We start from the raw sequence: 24,661 nt of genomic DNA, 5'->3' as shown, positions 1-24,661 counted from the left end.
TATGATGGATCTTTTCTCTTTCCTGAACATAATTTTCTTGCCATAATATGTATTTATACAGTGGTTGTAGCAGCATTAATATGACTATTGACTCTGTACTCCCAATTCCTCTGCACAGGAAAACTCATGGTACATTAAGAAGGCAAGAAATGTCACAAATGAACTCTTCATAAGACCCACCTTTAACCTGCAAACCATTTCAGGTGACTTCCTTGTAAATCTGATCAAAGAATGCCATGAGTTTGTGAGGCTGGCATTAAAGCAAAATGGTTCTACTTCAAAAATATAAAACATATTCTGGGTTTTTGAACACATTTTTGTTTATTACATAATTCCATACGTTAGTTCATATTTTGGATTTTATGTGTAATAAAATAAAATAAACTTGTCTGACATCACAAGTTTGTATTTGCATATCAGCCCGGTGAGAAACGAGACCAGCCAATCAGAGTGCAGCGCCTCACAAAAAGCACACCAATGATTCACGATACTCGATATCGAATCGACACATCCCTTAATCACAAATAATCATTTACAAACTAATAAAGTTACGGATTTCTCATTTGCACTTATAGAACTAATTGTGTATAAACTTTAATATTAATATTAGTTAGAAAAAACACCACAAAAATTTCATATTGTGATTTTATTAAATTTGAGATATATATATTGATTTTGTGTGTTTCTCCCCCGTGGTACACTCGGTAGACCTTTCCAATATGGCGGACGCGTTAGCGTATAGCTGCATGCTAGCTCCGTGTTGTATCCAATCCCAGTGGAGGAGCCGGAAACCCGCCGGAATACGGGTGTGGGGAAGAATTAAGGCAGGGACTGGGAGAATCGGTGGGAGTTCGCGGTGTAATGGCGGCCTCGGTGTTGCTCTCTGCGGAAAGCACCGTGCCCGGATTCGCTATCGTCGGCAGCGTCGGTGCGCCAGGAACCACCGGGAACGGATTAACGGTGCCTGGACCAGCGAGTTGGAACCGGTCTCTGGACCGGGCGTTCGAGGAAGCAGCGGCCACCGGCTGCCTCAACCTGAGCGGCAGGAAGCTGAAGGAGTTTCCGAGAAGCGCCGCTAACCACGACCTGACCGACACGACCAGGGCCGGTACGCAGCCTCGTAACGCGCTTAACCTCCACCTTCACATTCACATTCACCCCTCAGACCTGCTCCAGATCTTCTCCCCGCGGGTCCGCGTCCGAATCCCCGGGCTCCTCTCACAGACTCCCTGGGTCAGCTGAGCTGCTAGGCTAATTAGCATTAGCGCCATCCACAGAGAGTAAACACGGGCGTCAAACTTTACGTGGTTAACTTTAACTAGTTAACTTCTCTAACTATAACTAGCAGTGGCTTATTGTAAAACTAGCACACAGCTTATTAACCCTGCTGCTCACTAACTAGCATACCTGACTAGCCCGCTATTTGACATAGGTGTTTATTAGCCTGGGGCTTTATGCTAATAAAGTCGTCATCTGTCATATCCGCGCGCTACATAGGACACTAAACAATGACGTGAGCACCCTATCTAGTGGACTTCCGAGTAATGTCACAGTGATTTGTTATCCTTCCGTCTCTTTACTCACATTCCAGCTTGATTTTGGTTGGTGTTTCGGTATATCGCGGTGTTTTTTAACTCAATATAATTAAATAAAATTAACTATTAAACACTGACATGTGTGTTTTTAAAGTTTATACACTCTTAGTGATATTAGTGTGCAGCTCAAATGAGAGATCCGTATGTTTTAGTGTGTAAATGATTATTTGTGAATGAGGTTAGAAATGTGTCGATCCGATATCGAGTATCGTGGATTGGTTTTAGAGATTTGTTCGCTGATTTAGAGATTGGGTGGATATATTCATAGAATTATTATCAGACGTAAAAAGAATAGTAATTGGATTGATTTTGTGAGATGCTGTGACCTGATTGGCTCGTTTTGCTTCCCACTGGGCTGATATGCAAATGCAAACTTGTGATGTCAGAATTTTTTTTAAATATTTAGTGCTGGTGATTTTTTTGCATAAAAATGAAATTTACCGTTATACCAACGTACCGGCTTATTGTGTGTGTGCGTTCAGTTCATTTTTATTTGTAGAGCGCTTTTGAAGACGGACGTTGTCCCAAAGCAGCTTTACAGAGATGAAGCAGTTATAAAGTTGAATGAAAGTATGTATAAGTTTAGTGTTTAGAAGTTTCTCCCTAATGATTGAGCCTGTGGTGACTGTGGTGAAGGAAAAACTCCCTGAGACTTCATGAGGAAGAAACCTTAAGAGGAACCAGACTCATAAGGGAACTTCATCGTCATCCTGAGCACCGTTCATCACAGTTCCATCATTGTCGAGGTTTACAATGTAGTGATGGACACTTCCAATATGGGGGAAGCGTAGCGTGTAGCGTCCATCCTCAATGTTTATGAGTTGAGTAAAGCTGTATGGCGTCATGGTTTGGCTGTGTCTCAAATCATTATGTCTAGAATTTAAACAAAAACAAAGTGTTTGTTCTCATCATGTCTACAGAAATCGGAAGTTACTTTTGCGTTGCCGTGTCCGGGCCTGTGTGTCGTCATGATCCGCACTGTAGCAGTAATAAAGATTTAATGCCACGTGAGCGTCTGTGGTGCAGAGAAGCTACACAAAGAGTTGCGTATTTAAAAATAAAACCAAAACAATACAAATTAAAGAAAACAAACAAGGCAGCGGGACACGACAGGGAAAGCGTTTTGAGTGGGAGTTGGAGAAGGTTCTTGCAAGTATATGCAGCACGACGTTCTTGTTTTCCCCGGAGGACGTCGTGATAGATATCTCTGTAAAGAGAGTGGAAAGAGAAGCGTTTGAGGAAAAAAGTAAATGGTCCTGGACTTGTTTCTGCACGAGTCTCTGGTCGCCTGAGGCGCTTCCTGTGAAAATCACATCAACACCCCGTCGCTGATTTGAACCGGTAGCGTCAGTGCTTTCATCGTCGCTCCGACTCCATGTTTATTCATCAATCTCCATAAAGATCCTGACGATCTGATTGCCCGATTCCTGACTTTCTGATAAACCCGATACTTCTCTCATTAGCATAATCGCGAATATGCAAACGAGTCTCCATAAATATTCGGCATGTTTGTTTCATCATGACAGGTTTGTGACGATCGACCGAGATGCTGAGACAGGGTTTTTGGGGGAAGGTTGTGTTTCATTAAAAAAAAAAAAATCATAGAATCTTTGACTTTTTTAAAATTCTCACATCAAGGTTTGAGTTGTGTGGTAAAAAAGTGGGCGGTGCCAAAACAAAAATGTTGGAAGAGGTGGATGCATGCTGGTTGGACGGTGTGAGGATGATAGTTTCTGCTCCATCCACCGGAGATGCTTAAAGTCCACACATCCTTCACTCACTAGAAGTGCAGATCCTCAGGATTATAAAGATTCTGGTAAAAGTTGAAGTTCTGACTGAACTTTTTCACTCAAGTTAAAGTAAAGAAGTTTGTGCTCTGACGTGTTCTTCAGTAAAAACTAGTGATTATTAGGACCTGTTTCAGTGTCACGCTGGAAACTAAACCTCACGTCATATTAATATATTAATTTAAAATGTTCTCTGATGAATGAATCCAGACTGAAGATCCACCATGTAGAACACAAGCAGAGAGATGATGATGATCAGGTGATCAGAAACGTCTCTGTTCTCAGTCATGTTCTCATCACTGACTCCCTCTGTCTCATCCACGTTAACCCCAGACTTCTTACTGTCTTCTGCTCTGCTCACTGTGAGCTTCAGAAACTAGTCTACGTCTGTGGTGTGTGAGAGACAGGAGATGATCCACCAGTGGACTGAAAAAGCAGCGTAATGACAGGAAACAGGTTGATGAGCTGAAAACGGTGCAGTGAGAAGATAAAATATTGATCATGATGTACTTAAGTACAGTAATGAAGTATTTGTACTTCATAACTTCTCATTTCTGTCGCCCACAAATGTGCCATGATATAAATTTCCAGCTATTCATACGACCGAAAAGAAGGCGGGACACTCCAGGCCCCGCCCATGTAGTGGTCCCCCATTTCTGCATATATTTCTTCGATGGGTGGTGATAGTGAGCGTTAAGAAAATCCCGAAGAATTCGGTCCTCTCAAAGTGGGCGTGGCTATACAGGACACGAGCGATCGTCATTATCTGATTCAAATATTTATCATCATAGTTCTGTGTGTGAGAGAGGAATGAGAGAAGAAAGAGAAATGAAAGAGGGTTAGAAGAAAGAGGGATGAGTGAGGGAAGGAACAAGAAAAAGAGAGACGAGAGAGGGAAGGAAAGAGAGATGAGAGAGGGAAGGAAAGAGAGACGAGAGAGGGAAGGAAAGAGAGATGAGAGAGGGGAGGAAAGAGAGCTGAGAGAGGGGAGGAAAGAGAGATGAGAGGGAAAAGTAGGGAAATGAAAGAGAGAAAAGGGAAAAGAGAGAGGGATAAGAGAGGTAAGGAGAATAAAAGGGGAGAGAGAGAGAGAGAGAGAGACTCTGAGGAAGTGTGAGGTTTGGAGGAATGTATAAATTCTTGTGGTGAAGCTGAGATTTAAAAGTGTTGTGTGTGTGTGTGTGTGTGTGTGTGTGTGTGTGTGTGTGTGTGTGTGTGTGTGTGTGTGTGTGTGTAAATTTCAGCCTGACCTGAGCTCCACACTGCCATTGTTTCCTCACCAAACATCCCAGCCACAGAATCAAAAGTATTGGCACCCTGCTGTTTGATGATGTTCCATATTGTGATTATTAACACTTTTAATTATGAATTAAATACATACATTAAATGAGCATTTTAAATGTTAACATTTTATTTTAAATAAAAGTCACAATATGGATAAAATAAAACAACAGAAACTCAACTTGGCACATCAAAGCACTGACACTGGAGACTCCTTCCTTCCTTTTTTTAAACAAAAAAGACAGCGCAGACGATTCGGCGTTGCCATAGAAACATATCAGTTATAAATATAAACCTGACGTATAAAAAAGTGTGTGCGTGCACGCGTGTGTGCGTGTGTGCGCGCATGTGTGTGTGTTTTTTTTTTTTCCACCCTGAAGCTGATTATTTCCCATAACGTCACGTCCCTGGAAGAAAATAACAGCCGGGAAAGTGACAGTTTTCAGTAGCTCTGACACTGGAGACTCCTTCCTTAAGTGTTCCATACACCTCTCTCTCTCTCTCTCTCTCTCTCTCTCCCTCTCTCCCCCTTCTTTCTGTTTTCCTGTCTTTCTGTCTATCTTCCTCTCTTTTCCCATCTCTCTCCTCTCTTACCATTTCTTCTCTTTCTCTATTTATCTGTCTTTAATCTCTTTCTCCCTCTCTCATGCTGTCTTTCTCTCCATCTCTTTGTATTCTCTTTTCTGTCTTTATCTCTCTCTTTGTCTCTCTTTTCTCTTTTTCTTTTTCTCCCTTTGTTTCTCTCTTTCTCACTCTGTCCATCTTTCACTTTTTCTTTTCACCACTCTCTGTTCATCCTCTCTCTATATGTTTGCACCCCTCTTTGTCTACTCTCTCTCTCTCTCTCTCTCTCTCTCTCTCTCTCTCTCTGTCTTTCTTTTCATTCTCTTTGTGTCGCTCTTGGAAAGTTTTCTCTCTCTCTCTCTCTCTCTCTCTCTCTCTCTCTCTCTCTCTCTCTCTTTGTATTTCTTTATTAACTCGTCTTTTTGAAAAAACATTTCTCCCGTAGAGGAAACTTCACCGTAGCGACGGTTCTCTGAAAGCGAGGCGTTGCTATAGAAACGGCGGCGTGTCTGAGCGAGGTTGTGAATGTAGTAAAATGATGGGGAAATAATGGTGGTGTAGAAGTGTGTGTGTGTGTGTGTGTGTGTGTGTGTGTGTGTGTGTGTGTGTGTGTGGTGTTTTGGAGCACAGAGGGAACCGGAGCCTGGGAAAGAGGAACACGGGATGGAGCGCTAAGGTTCCTCTTCACACTGAGCCATCACATGACGTGGTCACATGACTGGAGGGTCAGATATTAGTATAGAAACGATGGTGATGACCTCATGACGTGTGTGTGTGTGTGTGTGTGTGTGTGTGTGTGTGTGTTGGCCTTGGGTTTCTTCCACATGTAAACAGTGTGCTGTTTGTTTTTTATCGATTCCTGTTTTTCTTGCGAACGTTTTATTGCCAGAAAAACATCAACACATTAAACACATTCAGGAACCGGAAAAACACCCTTCTATCTCTCTCTCTCTCTCTCTCTCTCTCTCTCTCTCTCTCTCTCTCTCTCTCTCTCTCTATCTATCTCTATTTCCACTCTTTCTTTCTCTCTACTTTTCTTTCTATCTTTATTTTCCTGTTCTCTTTTTCTTCCTTTAATTCTTTCTTTCTGTCTCTTGCCTCATCTATTACTCTCTTTCTCATTTAATCACTTTTCTCTCCTCTCTCTTTCTGTCACTCTTTTTCCATGCTCTGAGTTTGAAGCGTTACGAGTGCATGGTCACATGACTGATCAGGAGATTCATGTTCTCCGCAGTAGCTTTGCATGGTCCTTGTGGAGAGTAACGGATTATTAAAATCAAGCGTTTGGTTTTTGGCTCTGCCTCTTTTTTTTAAACAGACGTTTCTGGATTTCTGTTTTCACTTTGTCTTTACAGGGTCCTAAGTGTAGATCAGGATTAGAATTTGTTCTCTCTTTCTCTGTGACGCTTTAGTTTTAGAAACACATCCGGCAACGTTGTTCTGGAAATCATCAGAACGGCGCAGTCAGAAAAGCGTAGCTGCTCCTAACCCGACTCTGAATACGAGGAACTTTGTGTCTGTTAGACTCGCGATCCTGATCGACGTGTTTCACGGTACAGACAGAGACATGCTGAACAGCTCGTAGAGCGAAGGGCAGAGAAAAGGAGCAAGAAAGAGGACGGTATAGCAGCGGAGATGTGATCCGAGGAGGCGATGGGAGATTATGGTGGAACTGAGCGTGTGCAGACATGACGTTCCTCTGCTTATCAGGAATGAAGTCAGGAATGAAGTTTTGTTTTGTACAGTGAAAGATGAGATTGGGAATAACGGCGAGCCTGGTCGTGTCTTCCGGCTCGGGTTTTACACTTCCTGTCCTGCCGGATCTCCACACAGCTGCACGGCTATAAATATAAATCCAACAGCCTGGAAAAGTCCTCTATTTAAAATAAGGTTACCACAGTAATAAAATATATATCAATATCGGAATAAAATCAGACAATAAATCGCAATATATTTTTTATTGATGAATACATTTTTAAGCAATTGTGTTGGGGGCGTGGCCAGACAAGCCTTCCTTATTTTAGTGAGACAGTTCTGAGAGTAAAAAAGTACTGTGGGCGAGACAGTGGGTGCTAAGGACGACTGAGGGCGAGACGGTGGGTGCTGAGGGCGAGACGGTGGGTGCTGAGGGCGAGACGGTGGGTGCTGTGGGCGAGACGGTGGGTGCTGAGGGCGAGACGGTGGGTGCTGAGGCGGGCGGTGGGTGCTGAGGCGACGGTGGGTGCTGAGGGCAGACGGTGGGTGCTGAGGGCGAGACGGTGGGTGCTGAGGGCGAGACGGTGGGTGCTGAGGGTGACTTAGGCCGAGACGGTGGGTGCTGAGGGCGAGACAATGTGTCTTCGCTGTTTTTGAGTTTTCTATGAAAGGAGAAATTTCACACGTGCAGCTCAGATGTGCGATCAGAGCACTTATACGTGAGCTGGCACAGAAATGCAGATCATAAATCCTGAACCTTTCTGAATAAAGAGAGGAGACGTTAAATGCGTAACTCATCCCTGATGCTCCCTCAAACTGAGGAATCTCATCACCAAAGTATCTGTTCCACACCTGGAAGTGTGTGTGTGTGTGTTTGTGTGTGTGTGTGTGTGTGTTTCATATATGTTTATAATAATAAAAACAAGATCATTACTTAATTGATAGAATGGTAGACTTATTTATTTATTTTTTTTAATAAATCTCCTAAACGTGTGTGTTTGTGTGTGTGTAGATTTGTCACGTAACAGACTGTCTGAGCTGCCGGTGGAAGTGTGTATGTTTGTGTCCTTGGAGAATCTGAACCTGTACCAGAACTGCCTTCGCTCTCTACCTGAGAGTCTGATCAACCTGCAGGCCCTCACCTACCTGAACATTAGGTAACACACACACAATTTCCAGGAAAGTCTTTGTTGTTTGCCCGGTTGTATAGTTTTTCACTGTGGTGTGCGTTTGTCTCTGCAGTCGCAACCAGGTGCCCACTCTACCTGCTCACCTGTGCAGTCTGCCGCTTAAAGTTCTCATCGCCTGCAACAACAAGCTTGTGTCGCTACCTGAGGAGATCGGCCTGCTCCGACAGCTCACTGAGCTGGTGCGTGGTCACATGACACACACGCTCTAAACAACAGCCACTGCTTACACCTGGGGAATACACCTGAGCCATACACCTGGGGGATACACCTGAGCCGTACACCTGGGGGATACACCTGAGCCGTACACCTGGGGGATACACCTGAGCCGTACACCTGGGGGATACACCTGAGCCTTACACCTGGGGGTTACACCTGAGCCGTACACCTGGGGGATACACCTGAGCCGTACACCTGGGGGTTACACCTGAGCCTTACACCTGGGGGTTACACCTGAGCCTTACACCTGGGGGTTACACCTGAGCCTTACACCTGGGGGTTACACCTGAGCCTTACACCTGGGGGTTACACCTGAGCCTTACACCTGAGCCTTACACCTGGGGGTTACACCTGAGCCTTACACTTGAGCCTTACACCTGAGCCTTACACCTGAGCCTTACACCTGGTGGATACACCTGAACTTTACACCCGGGGGATACACCTGAGCCTTACACCCGGGGGTTACACCCGAGCCTTACACCCGGGGGTTACACCCGAGCCTTACACCCGGGGGTTACACCTGAGAGTTCTGAAACACTGAGCCCTGAGAATAAAACAGTATATGCAGAGAGTAAGATATAAAGTATTGAGAGACAGTATATGCTCAGTGTGAGACAGTGAGCCCTGGAAGTGAGAGAGCAAGAAAATGAGACAAAATGCATTTATTTTGCACCAGGGTACAGATGTTTTTATTTCTCTGTTCTACCTGTCTTTGGTTTGTTTCTGCTTTTCTTTTCCTCTTACACACACACACACACATTCACACACACACACACACACACACTCACACTGCATCTCTTTCATTCTGTGTCTCTTCAGGATGTGAGCTGTAACGAGATTCACACGTTACCTGCACAGGTCGGCCAGCTCGAATCTCTACGAGACCTGAACATCCGTCGAAACCACCTGGTTCGCCTGCCACCTGGTTAGAGCTCAAATATCTCTCTGACACAAACCCATCACACTCTTATAGTCAGCTCCAGAATTATTGGCACCTTTGATAAATTCATTGAGGAACATTAGAAGCACACTTTCTATCGATTTCCTGTTAGACCTTATTACATATTATTATTATTATTATTATTATTATTATTATTATATTTTTGTTCTCGGCTGTTTCTCGGTGTAGAACTGGCAACACTTCCTCTGGTGCGCTTGGATTTCTCCTGTAACAAGGTGACGTCCATCCCGGTGTGTTACCGCAACCTCCGACACCTGCAGAGCATCGTGCTGGACAACAACCCCCTCCAGAGCCCCCCCGCACAGGTATCTCACACACACACACACACACACACACACACACACACACACACACACACACACACACACACACACCAATTATATGCTGTAGTCGTTTATACTGTACTGATGTTCAATATTTATTTTATGTTTGCAAAAAACAATAATAATGAAAGTGTATACAGTATAAGGAGGTAAATATAAAGTCCTGAAGTCAACATGTGGGTAAATAAATAATAAATAAATAAGTAGGTAATTACATATCAGATGTCTCTAAATGAGCAACTATTTAAATATGTATATACTGAAATATAAATAAACATTTAATTACATTTTAGTTAAAATGAAGCATTTGGGTATCTTAAATAAAATATCTGCATGTAAATTAAATAAATACATATGCAAATCTATTTGTAAACAAGTATATAAGTAATTATTGTAAGTAGATGATTGTTTTATGAATGAACTTTCTTATCCATATGCTTATTTATAAATATATTAAGTGGGTAGAAAATTACGGTTATTTAGGTTATTGAGTTAATCAGGTGTTTGTGTAAAAATCAGTGAGTATTTAAAAATAATTGTCTATACAGTGGCTGTAAAAAGTAAAAGAGGAGTATTTTACAGACTTTTAGAGATACGTGCAGGTTCCTTTTGTTTCTATGCAACAAACCAAGAATGGGACACTGAAAGTTGTGTGGAGTCCAAATGGAACATTTGTGTATCTACCAGAAGAACTTGTGTAAGAAGGAGAACAGGAGAGAAGATGTGATCAGACACCCCTCCCCACACACACACACACACACACACACACACACACTCACACACTCACACATGGAGGTGGAAGTGTAATGGTTTGGGGTTGTTTTGGAGCAGTGAAGATTCCAGAAAGTGAAAGTGAACCATCATGTCTCTCATTCCACACTTCATCACCGTGCAGTTCCGTCTGGACTGCGGCTCATCGGAAGCGACTTCACCGTACAACAAGTCGATGAGCCGAAGCGATAAACACGTCTGAGTTCTGTACGTGTTATTTAGAGAGCAGACAGACGTCTGGAGTGATATCTATCATGGAACCACCTGCCCAGTCACCACACCTCAATCCTACTGAACTGCTGTGAGATGAACTGCATCATTAGAAAGTTTGGTCAAAGTATAATTTCAGACTGTTACATTACTGAGTTTGTTGCATAGAAACACTTTTTAAAGGTGAGAGTTAGTAAGTCATTGGGTAAGAAATGTGTAAAATGCATATAAGGAAATAATTTCCTATCTTTCTTCTGTGTGTGTGTGTGTGTGTGTGTGTGTGTGTGTGTGTGTGTGTGTGTGTGTGTGTGTACAGATCTGCATCAAGGGCAAAATCCACATATTTAAGTATTTGAACACACAGGCGTGTAAAATAGCTCCAGATCTCTCGGATTATGACAGAAGGCCGTTGGGTTTCGGCTCCTGGTGAGATTGATTTGACTTATTATATAGAGATAATGTAGATGTTTTTAGTCCATATCAGTGTGGGGAAAGAACCGCAGCAGGGAGACTGATGTATCTTTGTTTCTGTGGAGGGGTCGGGGAGGCAGGTTTGAGGTTCTGAGGTAGGATATCTAGTCTTGCTAGATAGCGTTACGCAACAAGTCGTGTCTCGGCATGCAGACGGTCCAGATTCCAATCTAAAAAAGAGAAAAAAGTAGCGTCAAGGTAAACCGCAGAACATGTTTTTGTTTCAGGAATTGGGCTGTAAAAGAAAATGCCACGGGCCGGAGTGACTACCAGTATTATTGTGGAGATTTTATTATGATTTTAAATGTATATATTTTGCCTCCTAATTCTAGATTAGTTTATTTAATTCTGCTCCATACAGACACGTGAGCATCAGTTTCAACAGATACATCACCTATTAAAAGAGCATTATTACTATCATAACATTTATTTCATATTTATTGCTATTGAAATTAAAACATTTATTTATTTTTCATGTGGTTGGTGGATGAATCTAACAGATAATTAGGGTATATTTCAAATTCACTGGATAAAAACAAACGATTCATTCATGTAAAATACTGAATTTATTTACAAATAAATATTCTAATAAAACAGTACTGGATCATGAGAATGTGCTAAAGGAAATAAATATAATTATATAGTTAATAAATTATAAATAATAAAGCAAACAGTACATGGCATCAGTAATTCGCCTCTAGAGGGCGCTCTTTTAATGACAGCGGAGTGGAAGCCAGGAAAAACTATCGGTATTGGTGTTGATAGCCGGTAGTTCTACTAGTTCTAGTTCATAACTATGTGTATGTTTAGTTTTAAAGCTGAACTTTATCATCAAATACATATATAATATGGGACATATATTTAATATTACATTTTCAAAATATGTCTCTGGCATTGTTCAGAGGGCCGTTCCAAATATGGCGTCTGTAGTTTGGGGACCCCTGATATAGAGTGTCAATGAAGTCAAGCACTGGGCTCAGGAGTGTGACGCTTCCTTCTGGTGAACTTTTGGGACTGTAATGTAAGCAGGATCCGAGGCAGTTTAGGTTCTTGCACGCAAACTTCATGTTCCGTATGCTGCTACGCGTGCTTTTGACGTCTAGTGTGTATGAAGAGGCTGAGCTTAGAATGAACATCAAACATAATAATATCGCAATAAAACTCGGGTGCTATGGAGACGTGAAATGCACAAACAAGTTGAATTAAATGTGCCATACAGATGTATCTGAGGTGTGTGTGTGTGTGTGTGTGTGTGTGTGTGTGTGTGTGTGTGTGTGTGTGTGTGTGTGTGTGTGTTAGTGTGGAGGAGCTTTATACTGGCCGGCCGTACGGAGCTCTGGACTCTGGGTTTAACAGCGTGGACAGTGGAGACAAGCGCTGGTCAGGCAACGAGGTGAGACATTTACTAATTTTACACCTGAGGGACAGAAGTTCTGAGACAGTATGAGCAGAGAGTGAGACAGCGAGTATGGAGAGTAAGACAGGATAAATTAAGTTTCCTGGTTACTGGCAGGTCATTACTAGTTGAGACGTTATGATCGTGTCCCATCTGCTTATTTGGATTATGGGTTCAGGCACCCATGTTGTTATCTTGTGAACAGACGGGATACGATCACGACGTCCTAACTGGGAATGACCCCGAAATTCCCTTTGCGCAGCCTCACACCATCACCTTTCTTATAAACAGTAAACGCTTGTCGTACGCCACTTCACTGCTCCATTATCGCTACAGGCAGGCGGTTTCTGAAAGAGCTCGCACTGGTTTCTAAACAAACTCGCACTGGTTTCTGAACGAGCTCGCACTGGTTTCTAAACAAACTTGCGCTGGTTTCTAAACGAGCTCGCCCTGGTTTCTAACTATCATCTCCCCCTCCCCCCACCCACCCCAGCCCTCGGACGAGCTGTCGGACCTGCCTTTAAGAGTGGCGGAGTTAACCAGAGAGCAGAGACAGCGGCGAGAACGAGAGCGAGACGAGCACAAGACAGGATCCCTGCTGGCTAACGGGATACGTATGAGAAATCTTTTACGAATAAATTCTACTTTTTCATAAATTACTTCTCAGCAACTTCAACTCTCATTAATGAATATTTTCCCTGAAGTGGAGACGGAGCTCGATCAGATCGACTTTATTGACAGCTGCACAGGGGAGGAGGAAGAGGAGGATGGGCGGAGCCAAGGACGGGACCCAATCAGCCTTAGCACTCAGTTTATGGCCTACATAGAGAGACGAATCACCCAAGAGGTGTGTGTGAGCGTGTGTGTGAGCGCGCACGTGCGTGTGTGTGCGAGCGTGTGTGTGAGTGTGTGTGTCTTTGATTTTCTTTATATCTTACCTTATTTTTGTTTATAGGGCTCACCTGTGAAAGCGGGTTCCTCCAGAGATGCGAGAATCTCTTTACACAATCGGTAAATACACACACACACACACACACACACACACTTAGATAAACATATACTGGAAATTTCACATTATATAGTCATGAAATTCTTTGCAACTATGGAAAGTTGGCTTGTTGCTATGACAACCAACAAAGCTGGTATCTAATTAGTGTCTTACACTCGTTATATCTTTATGATTATTATTATAGAATGGTGTCTTTATTTTTTTGTTGTTTTTTTTTGCAGAAGTGTAGATACAGGTGGCACATCTCTGTCTCATGGCCAGGTACGTTTCTGGATTTTTCTTATTTTCTTATTGTAATTTTATAACACTATACATTGTACACACATTAACACCGTGTGTGTGTGTGTGTGTTTTAGAGGGCGGGATCAGGCGGCGGTGTGGAGCGCATGCGCCGGGAGGCTCAACTCGCCGCTCAGAGGTACGAAGAGGAGAGGCACAGAGCGCGAGGCGTACAGAGGGAACCCCTAAGGAGTTACGTCAAGGTAAATTCACCTAAACATCAAAACCGTGATAAGCGTGAAACGTTTCATCCGTATTAACATTCCTAACGTTAGCTAATGTAGATACCTGCGTCACGATTTATGAATAATTGTATTCATATCCGGCGTAACATTGAGCTTTCGTTCCACTTTCCCCAGCAGAAGTCTGCTCAGAGTCCGCCTAAACTCAGTCCGACAGACAGCGAGGTGAGCCGTCACATCTAACATCACGTATTATACCTCCAATTTTACACGCCTTTCCTCTCGTATAACACGTCTCTCCCTGTCTCACTTCAGAATCTGTACCCTTCCAGACGTTCTACTCATACAGACGACTCCGCCCTCTTTATGGTCAGAGCTCATCAGAATTGACCTGTTTATTCTTGTTGTTGTTTATTTTTTTTGTCTCTCTCTCATCTGCTTTTTTTATTTATTTATTTTTTTTTTTTGTACGGGTAAATATTGCAAAAATGTTAACCAATAAAAACTTTCCTCTTGAGTCTAAGTGTAAAAAACATGAATTGCAGTTTATCTATTTTATTTTTGTGTCTTTGTGTTTGTGTAAAATTAAATGAAATTAAAAGTGTATGAAACATGATTAACATTTTTCCTGTGAAATATTCACTTGTTCTCTATTCCTTAAACGTTCACAGCAGGGGGAGGACGAGCCTCGCTGTCCTCCACTCGTAAGCCATTACTTTTTATTTATTTGTTTATTTATCTATTTATAGATTGATTATTACTTTTCCCTGTTTATTTATCCTCCCTCACACTGCTCACTCTGTATCTCACACAGTCCTCCAGTCCCCCTCTTACCCCGGCCACGCTGCCCCGCCCCCCTCCCGAGGATCCGCCTCCCGACCCGAGAGCTTCCTGTACCGCCTGAGCCAGAGGGAGGAGAAGAAACGAGGTACAAGAACACACATCAAAATTATAACCGGTTAAAGTCAATAAAATAAAATATAAAGACTTCAACCACAATTTAGCTTAAAAAAATAAATAAATAAAAATCCCCCAAACATGTCAAATTTAAATAAATTGTTCTCAGTAAAAAAGAAATAGGAAATAAATACATTTAAACAACTTGTATAACTTTTATAAACAAAGGAATTGTTATTTATTATATATTATACTTAAAAAATGCATAATGAATAAAAAGTATACTTTTTTTTTTTTTTTTTAAAGACAAAAGAATAAATCAATTAATTAATAATTTAACTGCAAAAATTTTATAAATAAGTAAATGCAGAACATAAATGACACCTTCAGGGGGTAAAAAGAAAATTCAAACCACTTCAATTAATTAATATTTATTATTATTTATATAATTGAGTAAGAATTTTGAAAGCTGTTTATCTGATAAATTATTTTACTCTTTCCCCATTCACAAGATTTTTTACATTTTATTTTAATAATCAGCTTTATTTATTTATTTATTTATTTATTTATTTATTTATTTATTTTTGTGTTTGTGTGTGTGTGTGTGTGTGTAAGACTCGAGAGGTGGGAAGGCGGAGCCAAATGACACGACTCCTACACCATCACCAGCTCCAGGGCTCACAGGAGAAGAAGCTCAACTGGTGGAACAGCTCAGAAAGGTTCTCCATCATCTTCTCAGTGTTCAACAATACAACCAATACACAACCCTTCATCATCCCACACACACACACACACACACACACACGTATTATTGTCATAATCTGTGCTTTCTTCCCAGTCGTTTACTCGACCTGGACCTGTTGTGTTGTTCATAAACAGCAGCACTTCCTCATGAAGTGAGGGAACAATCACTTCCCCTCGCCATGCCAGTGGGGGGGTGAGGAGGGGCAGTGGTTTTGTTATGGCAGTTTTGCAGCCAAAATATTACTTCTGCAATACAATGCAGAGAACACTGTGCTACAGATATTTAAATTATTCATATTTATTCGTGTCTAGACTTTCCAACAAACTGATCTAGCTTGCTAGCATCCTCACGTGACACATATGCGATTGTTGCCTCAAGTCATAGCATCAAGTTAAAAAAAATGTTTAACCGTATCTTTTTTTTTTATGTATTTTTTTACTTTCTATATTTTAAAGCTGTTTTATTACTGAAACACTTGCATACTTTGACTTAAATTAGACTACATTTCTTCCCCTTTTTTTTTTTTTGGTGTGTATATATAACAAACATTTAGCTATGCTCTAGCATTAGTGTTGCTTAGCGACCTAGGCTGGGTTTCCACGGCAACCGTAACGATCATCACCGAATTAATGAATCCCTGTTTCAGATTACGGTAAATGCGTGTGTGGGTATTTGATAATCCGGCGTTAGAGCTACATGCAGAAGACATGTTGCTGTAGGATCAAGATTTCTTACGCCATGTAAAAATTATTCCGTCGTGATAAAATAATGCATTTTTTGCTTCCGTTTCTCCTGATCGCAGAACATCGAGTCTCGGCTGAAAGTATCTTTGCCTAGCGACCTGGGGGTGGCGCTGACGGACGGGGTGGTGCTGTGCCATCTGGCCAATCACGTGCGACCTCGTTCAGTACCCAGCATCCACGTGCCCTCGCCTGCGGTGGTCAGTAACACTGTATACCTAGGGATTTTTTTCCTCCACCATGTGTGTGGATGTTTCACAGCAACATTTTATTCCTTTTCAGCCCAAACTGACCATGGCCAAATGTCGACGGAACGTAGAGAACTTCCTGGAGGCGTGCCGTAAAATCGGCGTCCCTCAGGTGAGCTTTAAAAAAAGAATCAAGCTAGCATGCTTGAGCAGGTTAAACCCTTTATTAGTTCATTTATTCATTTATTTAATGCTAAAGGCCATTAGTTTGTTTATGCTTAAGGTCACGGGTTTAGCTCTTAATGGAATTAATGAATTTTTTTTCCCTTTTTTATGTTAAAGAAAATGTTTTACTTAATAAATTAATTCATTTATTTATTTATGTTAGTAATTTCCAATCTTGCTCTTTTTTTTCTTTTTAAAAAGCTCTTCTAATAAATAGTTTACGCACTTTAATGCCCTGCTGCTAATGAAGCTAAAATTATTAACTCTCTTTCTCTTCCCTTCTTCTATCTCCTAAAATGGTCTTCTCTTTTTCACCTCTTTCCATCTCTAATTTTACATTTTTAATGCTTTATTACTTCTCATTTTTGTAATTCCACCCCGTTGTTTCCAAAAACCCCACCTCTCGGACATTTCCGTAATTCCACCGCATTCCCACCCCTATTTCCATAACCCCGCCCACTGTATGGTTACCTAAACTCCGCCCCTCCTGTGTGGTTTTATACCACTACTGTAGGGAAGCTTGTGTTCGGTTGCCGAGGTGTTGGAGGGCAAAGCAACGTGTTTATACAGATTGATTGAAGCTTTGCTCTCACTAGCGCCCCCTATGCACCCATCACCTCCATCCCAACTGACCGGCTTTGCCCTGTTTTACCTGTCCTTCATGTCTCTGTTGTGTGCACTGTACTGCCACCTAGTGCCCTGTTTCTAATCAGCACTCATACACTTACAGTGTGTGTCTAATCCACTGGGGGGGGGGAAACGGAACGATTGTGTTTACCGTCAGCACTAATCAACCAGACAATCGCGGTTATCTTTCCCTACACAGTCCCTTCGAGGTTTAACTATAAAAAGCACACAGTCAAGCCATAAAGCGCATCTTATTGGATCATTTTATTAATTACAGACGGCTGATTTTTGTCTGAGTCTCATGTCAAGAGCTGTTTTTTTTTTTACTGTTTGTTGAACATTGTAGACTCAGACATTTGGAAATTATTTGTATCAGGAATTTCCCCGAAGCCTGGCTCACTGGAAAACTTCTCACTGCTCATTGGAAGTAGCCATAAGTTCATTAAGCCGACAAGTGCCCCTGTTTGCATCCAAACATTCTACAATTTTTCTCTCCAAAGAGTGGACTTGTTGAACTCTTTGATGAGAAACGCTGCTGTTATTTCTGAGCTTTTCAATCGCCTGCTTTTTTTGGTGGTGTGCATTTCTGAGCATACAGTTATGATTGTCTTTAATCTGCAATAATGTATTCTGAAATCGAGGCCTTTTTGTTTTGATGATAAAAAGGAAATGATGTTGAAATAAGGTATCTGTAACTTTGTAAGTTATTAAGATAGCTAGAATATAGCTTTGAGAAAATAAAGGTCAGGGTTTTTGTATGTGAGGTGATCCGAAACCTTATGTTCAGGTACGATAACCGGTGTTTTTTTTTTTTCTCTCTTCAAAGATCATCTGCAGGATAATCGGAAAGTCATGTAAATGTAATGTAAATAATAAATATAAGTAAAAAAAATATAGAGCTCTCTGTGCAGCGCACAGTCTCGCATGTAAAAACGGCACGTGGTGTTAGTGATTCGCCTCTAGAGGCCGCTCTCGTAATGACGGTGGACCGGAACCCGGAAAAACTATCGGTATGGATTTTTTTAATTGCCAATGGTGGCCCTATTAAGGGCAATAAGTTCACATTGGCAAGTTCCTCAAGGTTCACCTCCCTTACGATCGCAGGGTTGAAGTCAAGCAGGAGCTTGCAAATGAAGCACTTTGTTTATCGGACATTCTACATGTCTCTATGGTCTTGAGGAAAAGATCGAGGGTTTGTTGAACCTTGGAGTGGAGTTGCTGCTTGTTGAGATGGTTTAAGATCAGGCAGGTCCAAATGGATTGTAAAGGCAGAACCTAGAAGCCACTGCAGATAATATGTAGAGATAGAAGTCTGGTCTTCGCCAATTAGCACCATGATGATCTCCATCTATTTAAAGCAACTATGGTCTTTCACATAAAGAAGTATTTGGAGTGCAGTACTTGAGCTTGTTGAAAGAGGACTTCAGCCAAAAAATGTTCAGGAAGCATTGGTTTAAACAATTTTGTGTGTGTGTGTGTGTGTGTGTGTGTGTGTGTGTGTGTGTGTGTGTGTGTGTGTGTGTGTGTGTGTGTGTGTGTGTGTGTGTGTGTGTGTGTGTGGTTTTATACGCTGTTGCCTAAAGTTCTAAAACTCCTTTACGTTCATGCTTCTTCAAAACTTTTACAATAAAATTGAATCCTTGTCTTTCACTGTTTCTGGTTCTCTTTGATGCTCCGAATCCCCATCCAGCAGTTCTAAACTCATCATGGAATTATTCTGCAGATCGTTACATCGGGACAGTAAGAGTATTAGACGTGACGCACGTGAAGTCAGATCAGATCTAGAAAATTGAGCTTTTTTGTTGTTGTAAAAACAGAGGTGTGCTGAGAACATGGCTTTGTAAGGAAGGTAATGATAGGACACTATTTGCAAAAGTATTTGGACACCTGACATTCCAAACATGTGATTCTTCCTTAAACTCAAAGCCTGTTCCAGCATGACGATGCTCCTGTGTACAAAACCAGCTCCATTAAGATCTTTGGGATCAGACAACCTTTGGGAACGTTGACTGAACCCCAGGCCTCGTCACCTTCTCGCTTACATCAGCACCTGACTTTACTAACACACTTGTAGCTGAATGAAGCTCCACCATCTCCACAAAATCTAGTGGAACATCATCTCAGAAGAGTGGAGGTTATTATAAGAGCAAATGTCCACAATCAGGTGTCTCTATAGTATATATATCACACACTCATTCAGTATAAATACAAACCAATGAAAACATTTACGCCTCTCATCCATCAAGTTCAGAATGATTGACACGTGCGTTAGGTGTTTTGTAGTCTCTGATATAGAGTCTATATATGTATAGAGTCACGCTTCAGAACATCCGCATCTTCTCCGATTCCTGATCCGCTTCTCGTCTATTCCATCCTGGGTTTTACTCAGCTTTCTTTTTCCTCCTATTCGTTCATCTCTCACTCCATTCTTAATTTTATACAATTCTACTCTTATGTTTGACATTTTAATTTTGTTATCATTTATTTTATTTGAGACTTTTCATTTTTATCATTATCCATTGACACGCCCCTTTTTCGTTTTGTTCCCATCTCTCTCTCTCTCTCTCTCTCTCTCTCTCTCTCTCTCTCTCATCTCTTTCTGTCTCTGTCTCCATGGTATCATTTCTTTCTTTTTATTTGTCTTTCACTTTGTCTACATCTCTCTATCTTGTCTTTTTCTACATTTCTCTTTTCTCTATCTACTGTCCCTCAATCGTTCTTTCTTTTTTCTATCTGTGCTGTCATTTTTTCCATGTATTTGTTTTCTCTTTTCACCCCCATTTCTCTCTGTTTTCTGTTGGCTTCCCATCTTGTTCTCTCTCTCTCTCTCTCTCTCTCTCTCTCTCTCTCTCTCTCTCTCTCTCTTTTTATCTTTTATCGGTCTCCACCGTATCATTTCTATCTTTCTCTTTTATTCGTCTCCATCAATCCCTTTCTATATCTTTCTCTATCATCTTTTTTCCATATCTATCTATCTATCTATCTATCTATCTATCTATCTATCTATCTATCTATCTATCTATCTATCTATCTATCTATCTATCTATCATTTTCTCCTCTCTTTATCTTGTCTTTTCCTCATTTCTCTCTTTCTGATTCCTCTATTTTTCTATCTTTCTTTACGTCTGTGTTGTCATCTTTTTCTATGTATGTTTGTGCTCTCTCTCTCTCTCTCTCTCTCTCTCTCTCTCTCCTCTCTTCATGTTAATGTTGTCCTCTCAGAGTCAGCTCTGTCTCCCGCTTCACATCCTGGAGGAGAAAGGTCTGGAGCAGGTTGCGATGACGGTACGCGCCCTGCTCGACCTGGCACCGCCCAAAAACGTGACATCACCAACCAGCTGCTCCGCCCTCTCTATGTAGGACTGCCTGCCACTGGTGGGTGGGATGTGGGCGGGGCATGGGCATGGCCACACTACAGGATTTCCTATTTCCACTACTTTATTACGGGCTACAAAGAGAAGAGAGACCGAACACCAGAATGCGCTCATCCCTCAATCTTCTCACTCGGTTCCTCTCGCACCAAGGAACGAAAGGAGGAGGAGGTAAGTGACTGCGGGGCGGAAAAGAGCACAGGAGATGCTGATCATCCCATTCTGACTCACAACACCAGCATTCACTCCATCGTTCCAGAGATTTTTCTTCTCTTGTGGATTTTTCTTTATCTTGTGGATTTTTCTTTATCACATCGTTTTGCACCTATTATAATTATTATTATTATTATTATTATTATTATTACTATTACTGTTAAATCATCACATCTGACTCTCAGATGTTTCGAGTAAATCACACTAACTCACTCTTTGAGCGATGCTAAAATCGTGCACAAAAATCTATCAGAAATGTACGTTTGTGGCCACAGGGTGACGCTGTTTCCCCAAAGACTATGAACACCCGCTGTTTTGAAACATCTAAATATTTAATATTATAGTTTATACAATAATTATATAATAGTTTATTAAAATAAAGCAAGAGACTATTTGTGACTTTTAAGGGACTACATTTTGAAAAAAGAATTATATATATATATCAAAGTTTTTCTTTTTTATAACCTACAGCCTTGTTTCTAGATCAGTTTTAAATCGATCATTCACAATTTGTGGGAGAAAAAAACACAAAATTTCCATAGTGTTACGGTATTTTTTATTTCTTCATCATTGTATTTATTCGGAAGGTTTTGTAACTGACTTTTTTTTTTTCTCTCTCCAAAATAAGAAATGATTTTTTCCCTCCCATATGTTGTGAATGTGTTAAAATGTGAACTGTTGTGCGAAAGTGCGATTCCCGGAGCCACGAGTGTTACTTTCTTTCTTATTTTCTTTCAATGCATGAACGAGTTACTACATATAAAGAGGGGAAAGGGGAGGAGTTTAAAGGGGGCGGGGCTTGAATACAGACACACGGTGTTAGGCAGTAAGGCCGTAGTCACTATTGCATGGCTTGCTTGTGCGTATCTGTGATTCTACAATCGAAAGCTGTACGCTTGTTTTTTTTTTTTTTATGGAAGCACATTTCACCATGTGGGAGAAAAAAAAGTTTTTGTTGCCGCAGTATGTCGACACTGAAGCGTTATTTAAACTTTTTTACTTATTTGGTCAAAATTGTAATTTATGTCAGATTATTTTAATTTTGAATCCAATCAAAAAAATTCCTCATATTTTTTAATACAATTTTAAATAAATCTTTTCACTAATTAAATTCTTTTAGCATAAAATCTGGGACAAAATTAAGCTACACATCTTTTTTTTTTATTTATTTATTTTTATTTTTATATATATATATATATCTGTAGCATCATAATCTACGTTTATCTGCGTGGCTCAGAGTTTAGCAGGACGACGTGCTGAAGTGACGTGGAAAATTAAAATTCGAAGGAGGTAAAAAGTGGTAATTTTACGTAAAAAAAATTAGAATTCAGTTTTTAGATGTAGAGATCTGAAATACGTCAGAATTATTAATAGAAGATAATAAACGAAAGATACTTTGCGATTTGTCCAGATTTTGATTACATTTTTAGTTTAAAAGTTTGTCAGAATAAAGAAAAAATATTCATAAATTTTGCATTTTGGTAGAATAATAATAATAATAAAATAAAAAAAAACTTTTCAAATTATCGGTTAAAAGTAATACGTTTTAGAGATAAAAATTTGGGTTATGAATTTTAAATTTAAGATTAAAAGAATTTTGAATTTAGAATAAATTTTGATAGTAAATCACAACAAATTTTTATTTTTTTTGTGTGATTTTAGGGCAGAAATTCAAACAAAAATATCAATATTAAAATGTTATTTAAATAAAAGGATTATAAATCAGAATTTCGACATACTGCTGTTCCCAAAAACAAATATATATATATATATATATATATATATATATATATATATATATATATATATATATATATATATATATATATTTTATCCTGCAGAAATGGCTTTCTGTGTGTGTATATGTGTAAATATTTATACATACATACACACACCCTTTTTTTGTGTAAATTTCTGACTGCTGCCCCTCGGCTGGGTTTCGGGGGCGTCTGGTGCTTTGATTAGAACTTTAACGTAGAAACAGGAAACGAACGGCGAGACATTCAGCTCATTACCAGACGGAGGCGCAGTTCCAGGTGAATAATGTAGCGGTAAAGTCAGTGCACTAAAGCTACCCAGAATTCTTCATAAAGACAAAATGTTATATTTATTTATATTTTTATATATATATATATATATATATATATATATATATATATATATATATATATATATAATATAAAATATAAATAAATATTAAATTTTTTTAGACCCTGGTGTTTTAAAGAAGGAAGTAAAAAATAGAATATAATATTATAGATGTTTTTGTATTTTTTTTATTTGTTATTTTTTTATATTTTATTTGGACCTAGGGGTTTTTTTTTCCCAGCAGCTGATTATGATGTGGACCCTTGGGCAGGGTTTTTACCTGCGTGTCTGTACAGTAAATTAATACATTCCATACGTTTACAAGTATGCACCACTGACCACACACACACACACACACACACACACACACACACACACACACACACACACACAATGATGCACTACATACTTCAATCAGACAGCGTGCTTTTCTTTCTTTTTTTTTTTTTCTTTTTTTTGTCCCGTAAAAGTTTTCGACTGTAATAAAATTTAGTAAAATGTTAAAAGTATTTTTTGAACATTTGGATTTATTATAATATGAATTAATAAAGTTCCCTTTTCTGCCTTTTGTGCTGTTTTATTTGCCTCCACATCACTTCTTCTTCTTCTTTCCTTTTTTGCCCTTCTTCTGTTGGGGTTTCTTCTGCTTTCCATATGGACCGAGACACTTTCTGACCAGGGTTCCTCTCCACCACGCCTGGAGCTGCACAAAAACATCTACATGTAAATACTGCACCTTTAATGAAAAGAACGTAGTGAGAGATATTTATATTATATTAATATATTATTTTAGTACGAGTTTAAACAGTCGTCATTTCTCCAAATAATTTTAATGTTAAAATATATATATATAATTATATAATTATAATAGTGATTAATAAACAAGTACAACTTTTTTTAATTATGGTATTTTTATTTATTTTTTTACTTTCACAAAAAAAATTCTGTTTTTAATGTATTAATATTGTGTAATATTTATTATTATTCTCTTGTGAAGTTCCATTAATTCTTTCCGCAGACAATTGAGGCCTGATGGCAATTTTTTTATGTAAAAAAACAACATTAAACCGTCTTTGTTCAATTTATAAATAATAAAATGATAATAAATGTATTAAATACACAAATTAATAAATAAATATTTAACATGGAACCAGATAAATTAGACCTTTTTATTTAGTTATTTACTTGTGTATTTATATACTTGCATCTAAAATAGTATTGATATTATTATTGTTTACATTTGAATTATAATTATATTGTCGCTTTATGATATTTAACAGTTTTATTATATTTAAAGACCTTCAGTACCCTAGAGCTTGTATTTTATTATTTTTTGATTAATACTTTTATTTTTTTATATAATGATTATTTATATATATATATATATAATTTTTTTAACTGCTTATTTTTTTTATAGAAGAAAAAAAAATACTTAGATTATTTTTTTTTTATATATATATAATTTTTTCTTTTTTTTTTTCTTTTTCTTTTTATTATTATTATTTTTTTACTATTTTAGACTTAAGGTCACCTTTACAGCTGCCTTCTCCTCCAGCTCTTTCTGCTCCCGTTGTCTTTGCAGCTCCTCTTTCTCCAGTCTGTCATCGATGATCACCTGCTCGTTGTCTCGGTACTGA

General features: G+C 39.6%; 3 protein-coding genes across 4 annotated transcripts in view; 2 read left to right on the top strand and 1 right to left on the bottom strand.

Annotated features, from left to right (window-relative positions):
* The first annotated feature begins 626 nt into the window (after positions 1 to 626).
* lrch3 (leucine-rich repeats and calponin homology (CH) domain containing 3) lies at positions 627 to 16,412 on the top strand. Of its 2 annotated transcripts, none has more exons than XM_046864398.1 (18): positions 627 to 1,108; positions 7,935 to 8,079; positions 8,165 to 8,291; positions 9,148 to 9,253; positions 9,458 to 9,594; positions 10,910 to 11,019; positions 12,364 to 12,457; positions 12,954 to 13,074; positions 13,165 to 13,307; positions 13,416 to 13,471; positions 13,691 to 13,730; positions 13,826 to 13,951; positions 14,111 to 14,155; positions 14,246 to 14,299; positions 14,602 to 14,634; positions 14,745 to 14,858; positions 15,443 to 15,546; positions 16,375 to 16,412. In XM_046864398.1, exons 1-16 carry the CDS (start codon positions 862 to 864, stop codon positions 14,832 to 14,834), a joined length of 1,674 nt encoding a protein of 557 aa, XP_046720354.1. In that variant the 5' UTR covers positions 627 to 861; the 3' UTR covers positions 14,835 to 14,858; positions 15,443 to 15,546; positions 16,375 to 16,412. The 2 variants fall into 2 exon arrangements, with proteins under 2 accessions (XP_046720354.1, XP_046720353.1); XM_046864397.1 differs by having other exon boundaries at positions 628 to 1,108; positions 14,108 to 14,155.
* LOC124395483 (DISP complex protein LRCH3-like) lies at positions 15,470 to 19,916 on the top strand. Its single transcript, XM_046863982.1, has 4 exons — positions 15,470 to 15,565; positions 16,375 to 16,512; positions 16,595 to 16,672; positions 17,240 to 19,916. The coding sequence occupies exons 1-4, from the start codon at positions 15,470 to 15,472 to the stop codon at positions 17,432 to 17,434; spliced, it is 507 nt and encodes a 168-aa protein (XP_046719938.1). The 3' UTR covers positions 17,435 to 19,916.
* Positions 19,917 to 21,551: 1,635 nt separating this feature from the next.
* iqcg (IQ motif containing G) overlaps positions 21,552 to 24,661 on the bottom strand; it is a 7,069-nt gene continuing 3,959 nt past the window's right edge. The window contains exons 8-9 of the mRNA XM_046864400.1: positions 24,556 to 24,657; positions 21,552 to 23,727 (exon numbers count right to left, since the gene is read on the bottom strand). Of these exons, the coding sequence (XP_046720356.1) occupies positions 23,617 to 23,727; positions 24,556 to 24,657 (213 nt within the window). The 3' untranslated portion in view covers positions 21,552 to 23,616. The remainder of the gene's footprint in view (positions 23,728 to 24,555; positions 24,658 to 24,661) is intronic.

Source organism: Silurus meridionalis, chromosome 13 (assembly GCF_014805685.1).
Source record: "Silurus meridionalis isolate SWU-2019-XX chromosome 13, ASM1480568v1, whole genome shotgun sequence".
Classification (NCBI taxonomy): Eukaryota; Metazoa; Chordata; class Actinopteri; order Siluriformes; family Siluridae; genus Silurus; species Silurus meridionalis.
This window is presented reverse-complemented; position numbering and strand designations above follow the sequence as displayed.

Excerpts from the sequence above, each read along its gene's own strand:
- lrch3 (XM_046864397.1), top strand. The coding sequence starts at position 862 with ATGGCGGCCTCGGTGTTGCTCTCTGCGGAAAGCACCGTGCCCGGATTC. Across the intron at positions 8,292-9,147 it reads TCCGACAGCTCACTGAGCTG|GATGTGAGCTGTAACGAGAT; the intron begins GTGCGTGGTCAC and ends GTGTCTCTTCAG. Across the intron at positions 9,254-9,457 it reads CCTGGTTCGCCTGCCACCTG|AACTGGCAACACTTCCTCTG; the intron begins GTTAGAGCTCAA and ends TTCTCGGTGTAG.
- LOC124395483 (XM_046863982.1), top strand. The coding sequence starts at position 15,470 with ATGACACGACTCCTACACCATCACCAGCTCCAGGGCTCACAGGAGAAG. Across the intron at positions 15,566-16,374 it reads GGTTCTCCATCATCTTCTCA|AACATCGAGTCTCGGCTGAA; the intron begins GTGTTCAACAAT and ends TCCTGATCGCAG. Across the intron at positions 16,673-17,239 it reads GTAAAATCGGCGTCCCTCAG|GGAAGCTTGTGTTCGGTTGC; the intron begins GTGAGCTTTAAA and ends CCACTACTGTAG.